We start from the raw sequence: 22078 nt of genomic DNA on the forward strand, positions 1-22078 counted from the left end.
CAGAAGACAGAGCTGCACCAGTCTAGCCAAGCTTTGATTTGAGTGAGCCAGTAGGTGTGGCTTCCACACTGGTGGTCTTCTCACAGGATGTTCTTGCCAAGTCCAGAGGTCACACTCTGGACTTTGTGGCAGTGTGTATCCCTGGGGGAAAAAGCCCACACACTGGGTTTCCTCTGAGAGAATCTAGTCAGTGCTGCTGGCCACTGTGGCAGTCCTGAGAGTCTATAGTGTGCCATGGCAGAGCAGAGGTGGTGCCCTGTGAAAGTCAGGTCTTGGTAGAGAGGATTTGTCAGAGATGGATGGATTTTCCTGAGCGCCTACAGCCCAGTGCTTTTGGGGATACACTTGGGACCCCTATGCTCCCAGGAAATATATCACAGCCTCTTTTTTGCCTTCTTTGACTACCATTGATCTCTCTTGTATCCCCCACCCAGGGGGCTTAAACAGATTGCATGTGGAGTAGATGCATGCTTCTCTTCCAACAGAGTGCGGCCACCTTGGCATATATCAAAACACTGTTGAGATTGCTGTGTGTCCCATCTGTTCTTTTACTTGACTACCAGGCCCTGTTTGGGGTCTTTTCACACAGCTCTCTCAGGAGAGGTACACACTTCTCAATAGTCTGGCATTTTTTATTGTTTCCTCTTCTGTGTTTCTGCCACGTAGGAATCAGAGTCAGAAGCAAAGGTAGATGGAGAGACTGCATCAGACAGTGAGAGCCGAGCGGAACCAGCTCCCCCGCCAGCCTCCGTAGATGACACCCCAGAGGTCCTCAACAGAGCCCTTTCCAATTTGTCTTCAAGGTAATGTGGCTCAGTGAGGCAGGTATTTATGGGGTCTTTGTACTATGTTTAACATGCACTATGTTTAGTATGCCATGGAATACTTTAGGTCTTAGGATTTCTTGTTCAAGGTTTCGTTTTCTCTCTTTCATATACTTCCACTATGAACAGTTCCTTAAGTTCTCCAGGAAAAGGTGGGAAACATTTCAACTTATTTGAATCCTTGGGTAAAATTTTTGGCTCTTGAGAAGTTGATCCTTCTAAAAACAGTTTTGTGAATAGATGAAAAACACAAATTATATGACCCCCAAAGCATTATCTAAAAGCATTCCTATGCAGGCCTGCCACCTTGTCCCTTGGAGAAGCTGTATTATGCAGTGGTTAAGGGCATGGAGCCTGGATCCAGACCCCTGGACTCTAGTCCTAGCCTCACCATTTGCTAGCTATGTGACCTGTTCCTCTCATTTCTTCAGTAAAATATGTATGAATATTATGTGTCAATTTAAAAAAATACCATTTGGATTAAAATCTGTTTTAAAATTGTAAAAAGCTAGTTGTGTTGAGGATTGAATTAATAATATATGTAAAATTCTTATAAAAATGCCTTGTGCAGGTTGAGCATGGTGACATACGTCTGTTAATCTCAGCTACTGGGGAAGCTGAGTTGGGAGGGTCACAAGTTTAAGGTCAGCCTTAGCAACTTAGTGAGACCTTATCTCAAAAAATGAAAAGAGCTGAGTATGTAGTTCAATGGCAAAGCATCTCTGTGTTCAGTCCAAAGTACCAAAAAACCCAAAACAAAACAAAAAACCCAAGTTTATTAGTGTGTTTATTAGTCATAGCTGTTATTGTCTTTGCCTAATATTATTACCATCAGTGTGATAATACAGGGAAGTGCAGTGTGGAACTGTGGAATTCTGTTGCAGGAAAATGCCCAGAGGTTTTTCTTTAGCTAGATGGCCATAGAAGTCATCCAAGTAGATGCAGAAGCTGTGGGCATTACATCTCTGTTTTTTGCCTGGTCTTTACTTCAGACAAAAGCTGGGCATATTTTTTGTAGGCCCTGGAGCACCTGCTGAGTTTGGTTGTGGGTGAGATGCATTGGTACTAGTGCTCTGCTCCACCAGCCTGTGACAATGCCTGCCAAGGTAAAGGAGATAGCCTGATAATAATTAAGCCCAGGGCCCACCAGACTCAGAAAGAGCCGTTTCCCTTAGGTTTGTGCTGTAATTCTTTCTGGGCTCCTAACTGGTGTTTTCTCCTTCCCCTGTTTCTCACCTAGATGGAAGAACTGGTGGGTGAGAGGCATCCTGTCTTTGGCCATGATTGCATTTTTCTTCATCATCATTTACCTGGGACCAATGGTTTTAATGATGATTGTAAGTGCCATTTGCATGTCATTTTAGTTTTACATTCTGTTTGTTCTACAGGATTATTGTCTTTAGTGCCAGATATTGGGTTGGCTCTGGAACTCAGTGAGGCTCCAGGCTCCTCAGAATACTTCTAAGCCTTAGACCATCTGTGACTTGTCATCTTTCAGTAGCTAACTGGAGGTTACTGGCATAGGCCAGTTATTTGTAGTTAAAGATGTCGCTTTGTTTTTTTTTAAATTATTTTATTTTTATTTTTTTAATATTTCTTTTTTAATTTTCAGTGGACACAACATCTTTATTTTATTTTTATGTGGTGCTGAGGATTAAACCCAGTGCCCCTCGCATGCCAGGCGAGCACACTACCCCTTGAGCCCCCCAGCCCTCGTTTCGTTTTTAATATTGAATTTATTATTACAGTTTAACTGTGACCCTGGCTGTGTGTTTCTGTGATTCCTGGTTTTGTTTCCTGCTCTTCTGGAACCTCACTTGAGTGCTTAGAGCTTTTGTTAAAAAGTCGCAGTCCACAGTGCTGCTCTTGGTCTTCCTGCTGTTATGGAAAGGGCCAGATGATGACAGTTGGATGCTGAGCAGAGCAGTTGGGGTTTTTCAAATATTTATTACCAAAATCAAATGGGGACACAATTGTTTGAGTCCTGGGAGGTTCTAGAATAAAAAGTTAATCTGAACATCAGCCATGTGAAGCTACTTCCTCTGACAGAGCATTGCCTTGTGGAATAGTGTTGAGGAGGAGGGGAGTGGGATCATCCTGAAAACTGAAGTTTTTATTTAGTGGTTTTGCTTAGGACCTGTGACCTGTTCTTTTTTGTTTCTGAAGATAATAAGAAGAGTGTTTTAATTCTTCTGTGTTTTGCAGGTAATGTGTGTTCAGATTAAGTGTTTCCATGAGATAATCACTATTGGCTACAATGTCTACCACTCCTATGACCTGCCCTGGTTCAGGACCCTCAGCTGGTAAGATCTCTGACCCAGAGGGCCCCTTACCTGATTTAGATGATGTGTTTTGTGGCATGTATTTACATTGATGGTGGGACACGATAGAGTGCCCACCTTAGACTTGTACAAAACCTTTGAGCCTTTCACAGACCAAACTTTGTGGCTGTTTTGAGTCTTCAGTAGCTACTAGGAGTCTGGAATCTTCCTCAGAAGAAATCAGATGGCTGTCTGAGAGGATTTGCAGTGGTATTGGGGTTCCTAGACTTTAGGGACAGGGATAGTATTTGGCCCCTCCAGCTTTCTAGCTCAGTATATTTTTCATGCTGTAGCATCCCAGCATTCCCCTCGGGTCTTTGGGGTTGTCAGGTTGCATATATTGCTGTCTTGGGAACTTGGTTTCGCCATCACTAAAACAGATGGTTAAGACTCTTTCCTCAGTTGTTTTCAAATGGTGGGATTGGAGTCCTACTTCCTTGGAGGTACTCGGGGTGCTAGTATGAGCAGGATGAAACTGAAAGCACAGGATCAGGACTCTTCCAGAGAAACTCTGCTTTTTCCTTCTCTAGAAAAGGACTTGGCTGCTATAAAGCAAAAACAAAATAAAGAACTGTACTGCAGATGATATCTGAGACTCCTTTCTGATTAGAAACTTTGCTTTCTTGACCACACTCTTTTCAAGTGGTGACATTTGAGCAGAGCATCATATAGTTCTGAGAAGACTGATAGCAAACATAGACTCTTCTACCCCACTATGCTGGAACCCCAGTTTATTTGTGACTTAGTGGGCTGGACAGTAGGGTTTGTGCCCCGCAACTTGGTCATGACTGTGGGAGTTGATGTGCTCAGAATTAGGCTGGACATATCCTTCCATGATATCTCCCTATCACCCAACAATACACACTGCCTCCCAGCCTCCAGATGAATCTGTGATTGCTCCCTGGCTTAGGATGTAGGTCTCCATTGTGGCAGTTAAGATGTAGGTCTCTGTTGTGGCTGTTCTATAGGAGGACAGCTGTGTTTTGAATTTTGTTAATATACTCAGGAGGCCTGACCTCTAGCTGTGGTCACTTTCCAAAAGACTTTTTCATGAACAGAAAATAAACTAAATATGAGGTTTTTTTTAAAAAAAAATTTAAGTTGTATATGGACTCAATGCCTTTATTTGTTTTTATGTGGTGCTAGGATTGAACCCAGCGCCTCACACTTTCGAGGGAAGTGCTCTACCACTGAGCTACAATTCCATCCCTAAATATGAGTTTTTGAACTTCACAATTTAAAAAAGAAGGAAAGAGAAAATGTCTCTTCCCTTCTCTCCCTTGAATCCTCAGGCTTGGGGTGGTTCTGCCTGGTCTCATACTCAGAATCATCATGGAGGCTACTACACAAGATGTGAGCCATGACTTCTTGCCTCACAGAACTCCCTTGAAAGAGGATGTAAACAAGTGCAGAGTTAATCTAGTGAAAGCGTATGTGTCAGAGCCAGGCTTCCAAGTGGGAGATGCCCCGAGATGGAGTATAACTAACTGCCTAGTGAAATGAGCAAAGACTAGACTACTTGCTTTAGAAATAAATGGAGAGGTAGATAGCTTGTTAGACCATGTAAGGTTTTATGAAGAAAATGGTGTTTGAGCAATGAATGAATAAATGAATAAGTGAAGAGGATGTTCCAGGTGAGGAAGGGGGAGGATGGACCTTTTTGATAGAAGAGGAATTTTTGTGTGGGTAGAGCGGGATAGAGTCTGAGGAGGCAGAGTGAGGCACGTTTTAGAGGATTCTCAGGTTAGATATGGGAATGCCACAAGAGGGGCAAAAACCAAATCCTAAGTTTGTGAAAAGGGAAAGTCAATAAAAGCTGCCACAAGTTTTTAGATGAACTGCTTACCTACTTAGCAGAGAGCAGGGAACCGTAATCTGCTCATCCCTCTGTGAGCTATCTCTGGGTCTCCAGGCAGATCAGGCTGCTGCTCTCTGTCCTTTCTTCCATGCTTTCTGAGGGCTTCGCTGTAAAGGAGAGACTGCATGTGCTCCTGCGGCACTGCCCTGTCTTCATTTCTAGGTACTTTCTACTGTGTGTAAACTATTTCTTCTATGGCGAGACAGTGACGGATTACTTCTTCACCCTGGTCCAGAGAGAGGAGCCTTTGCGGATTCTCAGTAAATACCATCGATTCATTTCTTTTACCCTCTATCTAACAGGTATGCATTAATTGCTTCACCAGTTCTTGTGTCTGTATTGTTTTCATCTGCCTGTGGAGAAGGAGTTGGGAAATTCTTTTTTTCTTTTTAAATTATTTATATATGTATTTTTAGTTGTTGATGGACCTTTATTTATTTTTTTTTTTTATTTACTTATATAAGGTGCTGAGAATCAAACCCAGTGCCTCACACATGCTAGGCAAGCCCTCTACCCACCGAGCCACAACCCCAATCCCGAGTTGGGGAATTCTTGTTTAAAGTTTTATAACTGGGACTGTGCTGGGGAGCAAGCTGAGGTCGTACGTTGAGCTGTTATAGCTCTAAGAGAAATTGAGACCCAGGGAGTTGTGGTTATGGGGATGGCCATGGCTGTCTGTCCCACCTGCTTGAGTATCAGCCTCCTTATGAGGACCAGTGGAGCATGTGTGGCCTTGTCTCAACTCTCTTGTTGGCTGAAATTCTGCAGTGTGACAAACAAAAATCATTCAGTCAGTGGCTATCTTTTAGGGAAGTCTTCATAGGAGCAACCTTGAGAAACATTGCAGTGTGGTGGGAGTTTCACTAGATTTACCTTTGAAAAGACTCCATAACCTCAGTGGGCAAGGAATTTAATCTTTCTTTTTCTCTTGTGACACTGGGGATTGAACCCAGGGCCTTGAACATGCTAGGCAAGTGCTCTTACCACTGAACTTACATCACTTTTTATTTTTTAGTTGTATTTATTTTTTGGTACCAGGGATTGAACCCAGGGATGCTTAGCTACTGGACTACATCCTCAGCCCCCGCCTGTGTGTGTGTGTGTGTGTGTGTGTGTGTGTGTGTGTGTATGTATGTGTGTGTGGTTTGTTTGTTGGTTTTAATATTTGAAATAGGTCTTGCTGAGTTGCTTAAGGCCTCACTAAGTTACTAAGGCTGGCCTTGAACGTGTTCTACCTCAGCCTTCTGAGGTGCTGGGTTTACAGGCATGCACCACCACGCCCAGCCCTTGTAATTTTTTGAGACAGGGTCTTGCTCAATTGCCAAGGATGGCCTTGAACTTGAGATTCTCCTGCCTCAACTCCCAAGTACCTGGAATTACAGTTGGCAATACTGTCTCAGTTACCTCTTCTGTGATCTAGAATTAAAACTGCAGGGCTATTGCAGTAGTTTTTCTGCTCTTGTCTTTGAAATTATGCACTGGTTAACTCCTGTGAAAAAATTAAAGGGCCATTTAACACAGCTAAATGAAATGACTAGAAGAAAGGTAAACATAGAGTGTGATTTATTTAACTCATTTTTCTTCGTCCAAACTAGGATTCTGCATGTTTGTACTGAGTCTGGTCAAGAAGCATTACCGACTGCAGTTCTACATGGTAAGGGGAGAGAGAGAGAGGGAGGGAGGGAGGGAGGGAGGAAGAAGGAGGGAGGAAGGGAGAGAAGGGAAGAGAGAGAGGGAGGGAGAAGGAGAGAGAATGAATTCTTGTTTTAATTGAAGAGCTGCAGAAACTCAACAGGTTTTTCATGTTTTCTGTGACATATCAAAATTCTGGAATGTGATCTATTCTGTATGTATCTGGAACCTTGAGACCATCTCTCTGAGTGCCCTAAGAGTTTAGTAAATACTATGAAAAAAAAAGTACCCATGCGTCAGAGCATAGGTCTCACTATTGGGCTATCCAGTCCCTACTTTTTTTTAGTATTGGGGATTGAATCTAGGGTGCTTTATTGCTGAGCTATATTTTTATTTTTTATTTTGAGACAGGGACTCATTAAATTGCTGAGGCTGTTTTCTAACTTGTGATCCTCATACCTCGGCCTCTTGAGTTGCTGGGATTTCAGGCATGCTCTGCTGTGCCCAGCCACTCCCTGCTTTTTTTTTTTTTAATATTTATTTTTTAGTTATAGGTGGACACAATACCTTTATTTTACTTTATATGGTGCTGAGGATCAATCCCAGTGCCTCATGCATGCTAGGCAGGCACTCTACCTCTGAGCCACAACCCCACTCCCAGTACTTGCTTTTGATGGGACTCTTACTGGGAGGGGCAAAGTGTTACTCTCAGCAGCCTGTTCTGTATCTTTTTACTTCCAGTAAGTCAGGTACAGAAGCAGATCTTTTTTCTGTTTGTCATCAGTTTTCTGTTCTTTAAAGTTATTTCTAAGGTAAACTTGATAGTTTTTCTTCTTTTGCAGTTTGGGTGGACCCATGTAACATTACTGATTGTTGTAACTCAGTCGCATCTCGTTATCCACAATCTGTTTGAAGGAATGATCTGGTGAGTGATGGCAGCAGGAAGCATTTTCCCTCTTATTTTGTGGGTGTTTCTTACATACACCTAGGCCGAGAACCCCTGCCTTCCCTTCCAAGCCAGTAGTTCTCACCTTGAGCTGTTCAGAATAGCCTTCAAGCTAGTTACAACACAGATGGCTGGTTCAGTAGATCTGGGGTAGGGCCTGAAATTTTGGATTTTCTAGTACATTCCCAGGTGATGCTGATGCTGCTGGTCGGTACCTAAATTCTAAAAATCTGTTCTAGACTAACAGGTACAGGGATATTTGATCAAAATTTATAACTGTACAGCAACCTGAAATTTGAAAACCTAGAGGGAATATTCAGGAGTTCCTAGAAAATTGTGAACTGCTAATAGTTATAAACAAACTTGAATATATCAGTGACTATAGAAGAGCTTTGAAAATTGTGTAAATTCAACACCTTGGAAGAAAGAAATGGGACCAATCAGGTTAATAGCTGAATGTTATCTAACACGCCAAAGCTGATGAGGAAGAAGCAAGAACCATCCTAAATAAAATATTAGCAGGTAGGATCTGGCAGTGTGTCAGAAGAACGTTATACTTTTACTGAGTAGATTTAATTTTAGAAGCATAGTGGTTTTAACAGGAAATGTGTCAGCATTGATAGGAATCAGCAGAATGACTAAGAAGGTAGGTGATCTTAGTGGAAAGGTAAAGGCACATCTTCAGGTAATGACAGACATGCTTAAGTATTGTGGGTCACATCCAGACTGCCTCTCTCTTCAAATGTTAGAATTAGAATGTAGTTACATTCACCTCCTGAGGAACTGACAAGTCAGCAAATCTAAAGAGATTAATTAGCTCATATAAATGTTAGCTTTGGGCATTATTATATTTAAAACAATTATAAAGGCCTGAGTAGGCACTATTTCCTTTTCAAATTTCAGTGTTCTTATTATGCATTTCTTTTTTTTTAATATTTATTTTTTAGTTGGACACAATATCTTTATTTATTTATTTTTATGTGGTGCTGAGGATCGAACCTAGGGCTAGCACTCTACCACTGAGCCACAACCCCAGCCCCCTTATTATGCATTTCTTAAGAGTAGCATGTGCTAAGTCCTCAGATTCATGGCTAAACAAGTCAGTTGAGTCTATAGTGACTAATATTAAATTCTCCAGTGAAGGCCGGGTGTGGTGGTGCACACTGTAATCCCAGTGGCTCATGAGGTGGAGGCAGGAGGATCGTGAGTTCAAAGCCAGCCTCAGCAATTTAGTGAGGAACTAAGCAACTCAGTGAGACCCTGTCTCCAAATAAAATTCAAAATAGGACTGGGGATATGACTCAGTGTTTGAGTGCCCCTGAGTTCAATCCCCAGTACCGTCCCCACCCCAAAAAAGTTTCCAGTGAAGGTTTAATCATTGTTATAGTGCATTGCTATAGAGACTGTTCTACAAGCCTTGACAAAGTAAATGATGTGGAGTCTGGAAGATAGAGTGAGAAGGGTTCACACACTCCAAATTTCTCCCTCAAGCAGGAAGTTAGGAAATCGTGCCCACAGTTGCTGGGCCAGGAAATCAAGATTTATTTCTATCATTTTAAATTAATAGAAAAACTTTAAAAAGTGTCTTGAGGGTGGAGAGTGAGGAAAGAGATGGTATGAGTATAAACACCACCTGTCTTCATGGTGGAGGTGATTGGTTTATCAAGAGAGGGCAAAGAAGAAATATAGGTGTGCATATTGGGGTTTTGTTCCAAGGGTAGTCCTAGGGAAAAGTAGGGCACACGAGTGCTAGAAATAAGCAGTGAAAAAAGTAAGTTAGCTACCAAATATATATATATATAGTTTTAGAAATGTACAGGTAACTACTCGAAAAAAATTAGGTAAGAGTAAAAGTGGTTATTTTGGAGACTGGAGATAGGGATGGGGGGAAGAAGGAAAAAAAATTTTTCTCCTTTTACAATTTATATTTGTATTATGTGTATATATTACTGTATAATGAAAAAAGAATAGAATGACATTTATAGATACTCTCTATTTATTCAGCAGTCATTCAGTAAACATTTTAATGCCTACTGTGTGTCAAGTATTATGTATGGATTTTGGTGTTTACTTTCTTTGTATTTTATACCACAATAGGTTACAAATGCACTATCAGCTTTTTGGTTCTGGAATTTATGAATGGCATTGTTGGTGGACTACTGAGGTACTGTCATCTTGGTAGAGTTGATTCTCACTTTGTTTTGTTTCCTAGGTTCATTGTCCCCATTTCTTGTGTGATCTGTAATGACATCATGGCCTATATGTTTGGCTTTTTCTTTGGTCGGACTCCACTCATCAAGGTAAACGATCACCCTAACGTAAAATATCACCATGAGGGTAGGATGGTGCTTTCTATATGAGTAGGTTAATGTGGCAGACAGAAGGAAATCTAGCTGGTGTGCACTGTGGCTGTGTAACCATGTGCCCCTGGGGGTAGACTGGTAGTAAATTAATTGTAAGGGAAAAGCCAAAAGAAAACATTGACAACTACTCATTAAAAAAAAAAAAAAAACTAACGAAATGTTTCTATAGACTTAAAGCACACTCTCAGAGCTTTGATCTGATTTGTGTGTTGTGATTAAATTAGTACGTAGTTTAATAATAAGAATATTTGAAACAGAAAGGAAACTGAAGGGTGTAATTTAGGGAAAAAGGAAGCCATGTTTTGGAAATTTTAGAAGGTAATGTGGTTAAAAGAATAGGGTTTCTTTTTCTTTTTTTTTAATTGATTTAAAAAAAATACAGCGGAATGCATTACATTTCTTATTACACAGATATGGCACAATTTTTCATATCTCTGGTTAAGAATAGGGGTTTTATGACAGAGATATTTTTCACAAGTAATCTTTCCAAAGCCTGAGTCACTGACATCCTTTGCTAAGAATGTGCTCTCTGTCCACAGCTTTCTCCAAAGAAGACCTGGGAAGGCTTCATTGGGGGTTTCTTTGCTACTGTGGTGTTTGGCCTTCTGGTAGGTGGAGGTTCCTAGCCGGGTGGCAAAGGGGACAGAGGCCTCACTCCACACTTCAAAGGCCTGTGCAGGGCTAGGGAGTGTGTCCCACTAGACAAGGAACTCTGTCCTGCTGATTACCTTGCCCCAAAGAGATGCATGAGCATGGAATACTCTGTGAGGGTACAGTAGTGCTGGCTGTTCTTTACCCACCAGTTTCCAGGCAGGGTTTTGGCAGTCGTGAGATAAGGAATCTTATAAACCCTCTCATCCCTAGGCATGGTGATACTTGAGCAGACAATGTTCTTGTCCAGGCATTTGGTATTTCAAGATCAGGATGAGTGACACCCAAGAGTAAGGGCTGAGGTGAGATAAGCTTCTCCAGCCCTGAATTTTTCCTACTTATAACCTGCCAGAGGCAGATGATCTTTCAGCCCTTTCAAGGACACCATTTCCTGCCTCGGACCTTGAGGCCAGTCTCTCCCTTTTTTAGTGTTGCCTGACTGTCCCTTAGTGCTGCTCTCCCCTGGCTTTATTACGTCTAGCCTTCTTTCTCCTGGCTGGCTGCTGTCATTGTACCATACTCCCATGACCTCCCTCCAGTTGTCACTGAGTTTAGAGATCCTGAGAAAATAGATTAGAGCTCCCCCAAATGGGAAGAAATATCTTGTAGTTAAATTCCTTTTCAGGGTCCATGTGTTTGGGCATATCTGAGTGAGACCTCAGTGAGCATAAACCTCTTTTATTAAAAAAATTTAGGTAAAATGCACATGTGGTAAAACATGAACCTCTGACTTTGTACATAGCTTGCAGTGAGCAGGATGGTGGACACTGAGGAACAAACGTGTCCAAGCCAGATGTCGGCCATCCTGATGAACTCAGCTCGTCTTCATGCCTGTGTCTCTCTCCCTCATTCTCAGCTGTCCTACGTGATGTCTGGGTACAGGTGCTTTGTCTGCCCTGTGGAGTACAACAACGACACCAACAGCTTCACCGTGGACTGTGAGCCCTCGGACCTGTTCCGCCTGCAGGAGTACAACATTCCTGGAGTGATCCAGTCAGTCGTTGGCTGGGTATGTGCCACTCACAGGGGTTGAATGGGTGGGACATGACTACAAAGAGGAGCCCCCTCCACCACCTACCCTCCAGAGCCACTAGCTTCAGGGTGAGGGCAGGAGACCTTTCTCTTCACTTTACATTTAGGGCAGTGGTTCTCAAAAAGTGTGTTTTGTGGGTTCCTTTCGAGGGATCCTTCAGGTACCAACAGTTTTCATAATATTACAATGAATTTATGTGCCTTTTCCACTCTGCTCACATTCTCTATGATGGTACCAAAACAGCAGGTGGGAAAACGGCCAGCGTCTAGGCATGAGTTAAGGCAGCGGCACAAATAGGGCTGGCAGGCAGTACCCTCTTCATGCTACCCCCTTACAATGCAGACAAGCCAGTTGCTCTTACATCTTTGATGAAATGGTAAAATTGCTAATTTTATTAAAGTTTGACCTTGAGTGCACACGATTTTAATACTCTGTTGAAATGGAAAATGTGCATAAAACATTCCCTGCTAAATATTGCTGTGTGCCTGAAGGAAAAGCATGTGCAGTTGTTTGGGTTGTGGAATGAACAATCTGTTTTTTTCTAGGAACATAATTTTTATTTGAAAAGAGTGGCAAAACTATCTTTTCAGATTGGGTATTTAGCAGACATTTTTCTGAGAAGGAACGAAATGAACCTGTCACTCAAGGAAAATGACAGCAAATGCTAACCAATGATAGAACTTGGCTTCTAAGTGAAAGTTTGTATTTTGGAAACATGTACCTGCCACTGTAAGCATGACAGCCTCCTACTTCTTAAAGACTTTTCTGATGAGATCCATAGTGATTTTAGTAGGTGACATTTTGACATTGAATAATGAAATGTGTCTGCATTTGGAAGATTTATATAACTTAGCAAACCTGTATTTTCTAGATGGTCAATGCATGGTTCCACAGTCACACATGGGCAAAAGATTTCATTCAGAGTGTGAGATGGATGATGTGAGAGAGCACGAAAAATTAATCTGTAGGATTTCAGATTCCACATTGCATCCAGTTTTTAAGAAACAGCCTCTGTCACATTCTGTTGTAGTGTTAATATGCATTATTATTTGAGAAGACTACTAAAATATGCTTCATTTTTGAACTATGTAAGGCTGGATTTTCTTTATATACTTTCACCAAAATATTGCAGCAGGTTGAATGCAGAATATTTTGGGGGGGATGGGGGGACTGGGAATTGAACCTAGGGGGTGCTTTACATTTGAGCTATACCCCCAACCCTTTTTATTTTTATTTTGAGATGTTCTTGCTAAATTGCTGAGGCTGGCCTTGAACTTAAGATCCTCCTACCTTAGCCTCTTGTAGCTGGGATTATGGGCATGCTCCACCATGACTGACCTGAATACAGAATACATTAATGTCTTCCATTAAGCCAGATGTTAGAAATTTATAACAATGTAAAGGAAAAAATCTACTCTTCTTCTTGATTTAAAAAAGTGTAATTAGTTTCATCAAGAGTTATTTCTCTTCACATGTAATAAGGCTGGATTTGTATGCATCTTGACTTTTATTTCACTTATTTTTTCTAGAAAACAGTCCGGATGTATCCCTTCCAGATTCACAGTATTGCCCTCTCCACCTTTGCCTCACTCATCGGCCCTTTTGGCGGGTTCTTTGCAAGTGGATTCAAACGAGCCTTTAAAATCAAAGTAGGCAGAGGTTTCCTCTTTATTCCTTTCATCTCACTCTCCTTGCCCATCTTCTGCCTTCCTCCCCTCTTTCCTACCCCATCAGCCATCGACATAGCACCAGACTCTGGCACCCTGGTGATTAATACATGCTCTTCTTGACCCAGGTGCTGCATTCATGTGGGTTAAACAAAAGTATATTTTTTCTAAGAATATTCTATAGTTGGTTTTCAGTTTGTTAATTTTGTTATCTCTTTAAAAGAACATTTTGTAATTTATTTTTAAGCTTGTATTCTATAATTGCCTAGTTCTTTCTCTTGCCCTTGACTACCTAACACAGCAAGAGTTATTTCTCTTCACATGTAATAAGGCTGGATTTGTATGCATATTGACTTTTATTTCACTTAATTTTTCTAGAATAAAAAATTGGGGTGGAACATTGGGGTGGGACTGTCAGTCTGGTGTTTGGTTGTTGACTGAAGCCAGGCTTGCCTGTCCTTCTCTGCCTTAAACAGGACTTTGCCAATACCATTCCTGGCCACGGAGGCATCATGGATCGCTTTGACTGCCAGTACCTGATGGCCACCTTTGTCAATGTATACATTGCCAGTTTTATCAGGTATAGTGCCTTTCCATCTGAACCAAGTTGGTGGCTTTGTAAGTATGGTGCATTTCTAGAATTTTGGCTACATCTAAGTTCCAGTGAAAAACCATCTCAAATATGAACTCAGTTTCAGTTGTCATTGTGCATGAGGCCCCATTCTGCCCTTAGAAGAAAATCCGCAGATCAAAGCAGTAGTTTGGATAATCAAGCCCTAGAAGCAGCTGGGCCTACTCAGGGCTGTTTCTTCATGTTCTGTTGCAGAGGCCCTAACCCAAGCAAATTGATTCAGCAGTTCCTGACCTTGCGACCAGATCAGCAACTCCACATCTTCAACACGCTCAAGTCTCATCTGACTGACAAGGGGATTCTGACAGCCACCACAGAGGACGAGTAGGGGCCACCCAGGGCCAGGAGAGCAGGAGCAGAACTGAGTGCAGGGCAGGTCTCCAAGGCAAGCCCAGCTGCTGTGACTTAGACAATGACAAGCTTCAACTCACTGTCTTTTTTTTTTTTTTGGTGGGGGGGGGCATTTTTTTTGTTTTTTTGTTTTTTTTTTTTTATTTGTGGGTTAAAAAAATATGTATATACTGTCTTTGTGTTTATGATTTGGATTGTGAGTAAACTGTAGTTGAGTTGGAAAGAAGTCATGAGGGCAAAACCATTTGGGTATATTAAACAGAAGTATTGAGCAACCCGGAAGACAGTGTTGCCCAGCTCAGGATGTGATCCCTGTCAAGCTGTTACTGGACCCAGTGAGAGTGGCGTTCATCTGTGTGAACCCATTTAGGTGGCTCTCCCACTAGTGCTGGGCACACGGCTTGGACACTTGCTGTTCTTGACAGCATTCACTGGCTCTTCTCTACCAGTGCCTGCCTGGGAGCTGTGCAGGGTTGCCCTCTCTAGGCTGAAGGAATGCAGGCTTGTTGATCAGAGGAGCATTCTGTCCACACTGAAGCCCTGCAGAGGCTGAAAGAAGCTCTGCTTTATGTATGGTTTCACTTCATTTCAGACTGAAAGAAGGTTTTAGTTTTTATTTTTATTTTTGAAAGCATGAAAAATTATTTATGATAGTCTGGAAAAAAACCCACACTGTAATATTTCAAGTGTATGCAGTAGAAGCACTGTAACTGAGCCCCCCTTCCCATGGTTTAGGCTCCAGTGTCTCCTGGAGGACAGTCCAGTGAACTTTGTCTTTTCAGGGCTGAGGCCGTTGGCATTTGTGCTGTAGACTTGCTGCTGAGTCCTTCCTGGGGGCCCTCACTGGGGACCCTAACCGGAGGCAGGGAGAGAGGGCTTTTGGTTTGCACGCCCCTCGCTGAACACCATGTAGCTGCTGTGTTGTGTATATATTACTCTTGAGGCAAGTGTGTGTCTGTTTGTTTTAAAACACCCTTATTTCTTACCATGATTTCAATTATACCATGACTTGTTCATTGAATCCATAAAGTCCTGCTAAAAACTATGGCATAACTAACCTATGAGAGGCCTGGCTATTCTGAAGATTAAATGTATACTTTTTATATAATGTGACCAGTTTAAATGTAGTGTGTATTTTACTGGGGACCTTTTGTTGTAGTTACTGTTTGTGTAAACTGATTTATTTTTCCCCTTCCCTACTCATTAGGGCGAGATGGGCTTTGGGAAAATGATTAGTTCTTTGGCCAATGCACAGTCAAGCACAGGGGAGAGAACCTGGTGTACAGATGTGTTAAAGCAACCATGCCATGGAATAATTTTCATTGCTAGTGACAGCAGGACTTGCTTCAGCACCTTGGTCTGGTTTGATTTATGCTGTGAGTAAACTACAGCTCTGAGTTGGAAAGTCACTGGGGTAAAACCATTGGGTTTTTAAAACTAAGTATTGAAGAACCTGGAAGACGGTGTTGCCCCTTTTTGGAAGTCTGGTTGGTTCTGGCCCCAAGTGTGTGTGTGTGTGTGTGTGTGTGTGTGTGTGTGTGTGTGTTTTAATGTTGGCCTTCCTGCCTCCTGAAGGTTCATAATCAGCCAGGTGACTGAAGCATCCACAGGGGACTCTAGAGCCCTCACAGTGTTTGAACTCACATATCTGTGTGATCCCTCCTCGTGGGTGTGTGAAGCAGCTGTTTTTCACTGAACTGTCACTTTAGTTTTAGCTTCATGGTTTTTCTTTTTTGGGCCCAAGGTCCCCTTAAGAACAAAACATGTTATGCTGGAGGTTTATATTCTGGCTATGTGTCCCTGGGCAGGAAGCCTCACTCTAGGGTCCTCATTTTCTGAGCTTCTTCTATTACATTGTTCTGTGATTCCCCAGAGCCAAGTTCTTATTACTCCTGGGCACCCAAAAAGGAAATTCTTTCAGGTATTTTCTAAATGCTTGTCCTCAAGATGTGTCAGTGTCTTAGCAACTAATCTTCAACAGAGATTAGGAGTGAAACTAGTTTTCTGATTGAAGAATGAACTTGGATCACCAAACTAGACATAGAAGGGTACCTCCTTTGTCTCTTGTGGCCTCATTGTGGGCAAGTGGTGGGGTCCTTATGAACGGAGGAGGGAGAGGCTATCTCAGTGGGGGCCCAGGAGCAGGGACTCACTCTGAAACCAGGCTGCCTTTGGATGGGGGAGTCTGGGGCCAGCAGCTGAGGCTTACCCTCCTTTGTGGAAGTGGTCACTGATGGAGGATCCTGGGGAACTAAAGCTGGATACTCACTAGAGCTGTCAGCAAGAGGCTAGAGTGGCAGCTGGGGTTTTATTTTATTTTTTTATTTCCCTAAGTGCTTTCTAGTGGAGGAGGAATTTCCCAGTCAGGTGGAGAGGAGAGCAATGCCACCTTGTGTCTGTATGACAGTGTTTCTTTCTCCCACTTTCAGACAAGCTCCAGAGACTATTTTAAAATGTTCCCAAGCAGATCCTAGTGACTTGCACAACCTGTTTTAGACCCATTTTTTTTTTTTTGTCAGAAATAAAATGTGACTGGAACTGTGTGCCCTCCCTTGTCATGAATCCAGTATTTGTTACCTCCACGCTTAGTTATGTGTGTCCCACTTGTTTATGTCTTCATTAGTAGTAGTATGTAGTCCTGATTCAGAGATTTTTGCTTTGTTTTGCAATTTGTATCCCATACATTCCCAGCAGCCTTCTGAGGTAACCGAGAGAGCCACAAACACCTTCCCAGGAGAGAGCTTCCGCAGGGTAGTAAGGTGGAGTCGGGACTATCTCCATCTCACACTGTGAGCCCCGCAGGACAAGGACGGCTGGTGCCTCAGCCAGCTCCACCTGAAATGTTACAGCATTCTCCCCCTGAGGCTCAGGAGGCCTGGCCCCTGCCAGGTTGGAGCTTCAGTTGCTGTTAGCTCACCCTGGTGAAATAAGGAGATGACGAACTAACCAGGGCTGACATGGAGGCCTGGGCCTGGGCATCCCTGGTGAGTTCCACTTGGGCTGCTCACTGTGCTCGTGGGGTTCTGAAGTTTCCCTTTGCTGGTGTGCGCCACCCTCTTAAATGCTTCCAACACCAAAAAAGCACACAATTGTGTTTATTCCTGAAAGTGAAGCCTTGAAGACAGCTGGGCCTTATTATATTTATTCCTTTTTTGCCTGTTTCATATTTGGAACCATTTAGTAGCTATAGTGTAATCACATTTACAAAGTATTTATTCTTAATGTTGTATAGTTCTACAGTGGATGTGGGGGGTGAAGTATACCTTTAAACTGTATACAGGTGAACTTTGACATGGACTTTTAGCCTATAACTTGATCTGTATTATTCAAGAAAATTCCAGAAAATATATTTTAAGGGAAACTACACAGACCCTGTGACTTGTGTGTAGGCTAGTTGTAGAATTGGCAGGGGGCTTATTTGAACGGATCTCCAAGTTCAGCTCCTCACCATGGGTCTCAGTAAGCTCAGGTCCATCCGCTGTTGAGTGTAGGGTGGGAAGAAGGTGAAAAACTCATGGCGCAGAGCGTCCTTTGTAGGAAGACTGTAGCGTGCTCCCTATGAAGCCAGCCCAGGTGGATGTCCAAGGGAGATTTCATCACTCTGCCAAATGTGGTATGTCACGGTCCAAATCTCTCCCTGTTCTAGTAATATCTTAGGTACCTTTGTCTTCTGTCTTTCAGAGTAACTCCACCTTGGCGTATGGTTGTGCACACTGTGCTTACATGTGGAAAAAGGGGTGAAGTCCGGGGGGGGGGTGATTTTTTTTTGAATCCAGGGTTCCTTTTCTTCTCAGGTAAGGGTGAGGAAGATGTCCAGATGAACTTCATAGACACATCACAAGACAGTAAGCTGGGTATGGACTCTATACTTGTCTGGAACACAGGACTCCACAAAGGGCAGCAGGGTCACAATGTTAGCAAATTCTTGGTCAGAACCTCATATTCCTTTTTTAATCATGGTCAAAACCAACTTCCTTTCCCCTTTATCTCTGTCCTCAGGGCTGCCCAGCTTCCAGTTTTTAAGGAGTTGAACAGCTGTGACTTCCTGACTCAGTTTGTGGTGTTGGATGGGGGCCTTATGGCACAGTCCATAGAGGGTGCTAGGGTTTGGATCCAGTAGTGATGAAGGGTCCTCATTTAAGGGCTCTGCTGGGCCTACTTCCCCTTAAGCCTGGGCTCTCCCAACCCACATCCTTGGAAGGTGGCCCATCCTCACAGGCAGATGACTAGCCACTGTTTCCATTTGAGTGTGGCCCACCTTTCTGCCCCTTCCATTTCCCACACTCCTCACTTCAGGTTGACCATGGTGACGTCTCCTAGTCTCAAGTGGTTGTTCTCACCAGGACTGCCCCCTTGATTGGGCAGAGCTCTTACTTTTTTGATGGAGATTGTATTTTCCAAGGCCAGACATTACCGTTTTGAGGGCAATTTAGGAGGAATATTTTGGATGCTAGAGTGGTAGGGTTTTAGGACATGTGGGTGAGTTATGAGAATAAAGGAGTAGGATATGTGAAGTCTAGGGCTTTATGGCCAGTGGGTTTCAAATCCACTTATTGTTCAAAGACCCTGCTTCCACTCCTCTGCCAGTGCCTATTCTCTGCTTCTCCTTATTCTCTAGCTAACGTGACATTATCAGTGTATTTATTAATGATTGTAATCATACAGTGCTTAATATGTGCCAAGCACAGTGCAGAAGGTTTGCATACATTATTCCCTTAAAAACATAAACCAGCCTTGGATTAGGTTCCCATTTTGCAGATGCAGAAACTGAGGCTCTGTGAGGGAGTCTGAGAGCATTGGTTAAGACAAACTTCAGGCTGGGATAGCGTGAGCTCTGGGCAGATTGCTAGTCTACTGTCAGCCTCCACCTCTCTGATCCAGTTGGAACTGAAATTAATCAGGAGGATTTAATGGGATAATGTGGGCCAACATTTAGCTCGGTGTCTGGCACATAGTAAGCGCTCAATAAATAGTAATTTTTTTGAGCTCAGCTGGCAGTTTGACCCACACTGGTATAATGTCAGAGACTGGGTTCTTGGCTATCACACTGCCACTGCCCTGCACACAGCCTGATGCTCACGGTTTGGAAAGTGACCGCACAGTCCTTCTGAGAGTAGTAGTCCAACTGTAGCACCCTACTCGAGCATCTTGGTGGTTCACACATTGTTTAGGAGGCACACCTGATCAAAGGAAAGAGGGCTTTAGGATGTTCAGAAATTCTCAGTTCTTAGCGGGAGTGGCTTGCTGAGAGTTGTCCGCTTGCTGTGGCCTTGGTCTGGACTGCCCATGGGAGAGAGGCTGTTTCCTCTTGCCTGGAGGTGCCTCTGCTCTGGACAGTGAGAGCTGTTTCTGACTCATTCTGGACTCCACTTCCTACCCTGGCTAAGCTCTGTGCACACAGCTCAGGAACCTGTAGTTTCCTGGATGGTTTCAGGGGCCAAGAAGAGTGAAGAAAACAAACTTGTGCTGAAGCAGGTTACGTCAGCTGGAAGCCTCGAAGCTCTGCCCGTATCCTTAAGCGGTAACAAGTCTGCCTTGTTTTTGTGTTTTCCTGAAGGCATTAGGATAGAGCAGGTGAGGACAGGTGGTGTGGATGGTTTCTCTTGGATTCTGGGTTAGCAAAGGATTCAGTGGCTTATTCATGAACGAAGGGAGAACAGGCACTGGATTAAGTGAAAAATGTTTCTTTAACTTAGTTTCTGAATGGAGACGGGGGAGTTGGGGGATGTGTTGAAGTGGAGGTGTCCTTACTCTGAAGGAATGATTCTGGCCAGTGGGATCCAGGGGATTCTTACGCCGGTTGAATGATCATGTAGAACTAATGGCTTCACTGGGGACTGTCTGTTGGGTTTGTAGTGAGCCCCTAAGGCCCATTGCTAGAATTTAAATATTGGTCTCTTCCCTTCAGTTCATGATTGAGGGTGATGATAATGACAGTGGTTGTGGAGGTTTTTAGTAACCAGCTACTGATCTGGGCTTGTCCTGGAGGCCCTCGTGTCTTTTCAGTATCCTACCCCTGACACTTCCTCCCTCCTTGTGCTATCTACCAGGCCCAGGCAGCGCTTTATCTGGAGAGGGTGGCTGGATACCCCGTGGACCGTCCTGCAGTGCTCTCCCAGGCACTGGGCAGGCCTCGCTCTCAGCTCCTAGATGACTTCCCTTTTCTCCAAGTAAAATTGTGTTTGCTGGTGTGAGCCACACAGCCATCTCATTCCTCAGTACTGGAACACCTTCTCACCTCCATTAGGTTCATGCACAGGTTCTGCTGGGTTTTCTCAGAAGAACACCAGTATACAAAAGAGGTTAAGAACGAAAGTGGGCAGAACATGCAAACATTTTGAGTGTCCTTTCTGCCCTACAGTGTGCTGGCTGGGTGTCTGGGGCTGATTACCAAGACAAAGAGCTGGGCAGACATTGGGCCAATGAAACCAAAGGACTTGGAAGCAGGAGAGATCAGGGACTAGGAGGCAGCAAATTGTTCTTGTCTAAGGGACTCCTGAGACACTGAGAGGGCAGAGCAGGGGCCAGGAGTTCTGCACAGAGGACAGACTCTTAACAGAGGCCAGCTGAGTACTGACAGGCCCCGGTGGCTTGTGGGTGTGGGGACCAGGAAACAACTCAGAAAACCCATCCATGGCGATTTAAAGCTCATGAATTATCTAGCACTGATACTGATACCAAATTTTAATATTTATTGATACTTAATACCTTCCGAAACAGGAGGGGTAGGTCAAAAAGATAGAGACAGGGCGGAGCACCCCCAGGGCAGATTTTTGGCTCCCCCTTTGTATGGAGGGACCTGGTGGCATTGAGTTGTCTTGCACTGGATAGGCTGGGTGTTGACAGTGTTCATGTCCTCAGACACAGCAGCCTGAAAACAGCTCTTGGGTGCATGGAGCCCGATAGGAGTCCTTTGGTCTCCCAGATAGGCATGTGCTTGTGCGCTCCTACTGTGCCCTTTACCCACCTTGATGTTTCACTAAATCAGTGTTTTTGCCACAGCTGATCTTTCTCTGTGCACTTCTGATTAGTGTTGAACAATACATGTAGGTTCTTTTTGAACGAAGTGTACGAACATGATATACTGTACATTGAAAAGTATTTACCTTATTTATATACCTGAGTGTTCCTACTACACAAATAAACATATATTAAATTCTAGGTTGCCTGTGGTTTTTGATGGGGGGAATACATTTTGGAGGCCAAGGGTACAGCAGGGCCGTGCTGTCCTGGTGGGGATTACTTCCCAGTGCTGCTGACCCCTCTTTGCCTCTAGAGTCACCTCTGTCCATGGCCTTCAAGCCTGCACCCCTGGTGTTCTTCCCACCTTCTTGGTTGCTCCTCGTTAGCTCTCCTCCTCTCTGGGTGGCTCTTCTGCTGGCCATCTCTTAGCACTCTGTCCAAGCTTCCTTTCCCAACTGAATTCTCTCCTGGGTGTCCCTGTTTACTCTGAGGTGGATTATCACACTTCCACAATGCCTGGGTCCCTGTCCCTAGCCCATGGGGACCTGTGCAGCCTCTTCTTGTAGACCTTGTGTGCCAGACCCATGGCCTTGAACACATCTGCCCTAGATCCAGTGTTCTTTCACTCACCATCTGTTCTGCCGGAGTGATCTCATTAGTAGCCAAGGCCTGCCCATTGTATCTTCTACATGTCCTTCAGATTCATGCCTCTGGGGAAGTCCCTTTTCTCCTTCCAGAATTTCTGACAATCTCCCTGCAGTATGGCCATCCCTACCAATCCTTCCCTTCCATCAGAGCTGGAATAAGCTTTCTCAGTTTGGGACCCCTTAAAATTCAC

General features: G+C 43.6%; 1 protein-coding gene across 1 annotated transcript in view; it reads left to right on the forward strand.

Moving 5' to 3' along the window:
- The window catches only part of CDS2 (CDP-diacylglycerol synthase 2), a 69020-nt gene extending 47582 nt beyond the window's left edge, over positions 1 to 21438 (forward strand). Inside the window, exons 2-13 of the mRNA XM_081293085.1 lie at positions 667 to 803; positions 2065 to 2161; positions 3030 to 3127; positions 5166 to 5305; positions 6599 to 6657; positions 7478 to 7560; positions 9794 to 9881; positions 10484 to 10552; positions 11452 to 11604; positions 13158 to 13277; positions 13772 to 13875; positions 14122 to 21438. Of these exons, the coding sequence (XP_081149211.1) occupies positions 667 to 803; positions 2065 to 2161; positions 3030 to 3127; positions 5166 to 5305; positions 6599 to 6657; positions 7478 to 7560; positions 9794 to 9881; positions 10484 to 10552; positions 11452 to 11604; positions 13158 to 13277; positions 13772 to 13875; positions 14122 to 14254 (1281 nt within the window). The 3' untranslated portion in view covers positions 14255 to 21438. The remainder of the gene's footprint in view (positions 1 to 666; positions 804 to 2064; positions 2162 to 3029; positions 3128 to 5165; positions 5306 to 6598; positions 6658 to 7477; positions 7561 to 9793; positions 9882 to 10483; positions 10553 to 11451; positions 11605 to 13157; positions 13278 to 13771; positions 13876 to 14121) is intronic.
- The last annotated feature ends 640 nt before the right edge of the window (positions 21439 to 22078 follow it).

This window comes from Spermophilus citellus (genome assembly GCF_964194105.1).
Source record: "Spermophilus citellus genome assembly, chromosome: 4".
In the NCBI taxonomy this organism is placed as follows: domain Eukaryota; kingdom Metazoa; phylum Chordata; class Mammalia; order Rodentia; family Sciuridae; genus Spermophilus; species Spermophilus citellus.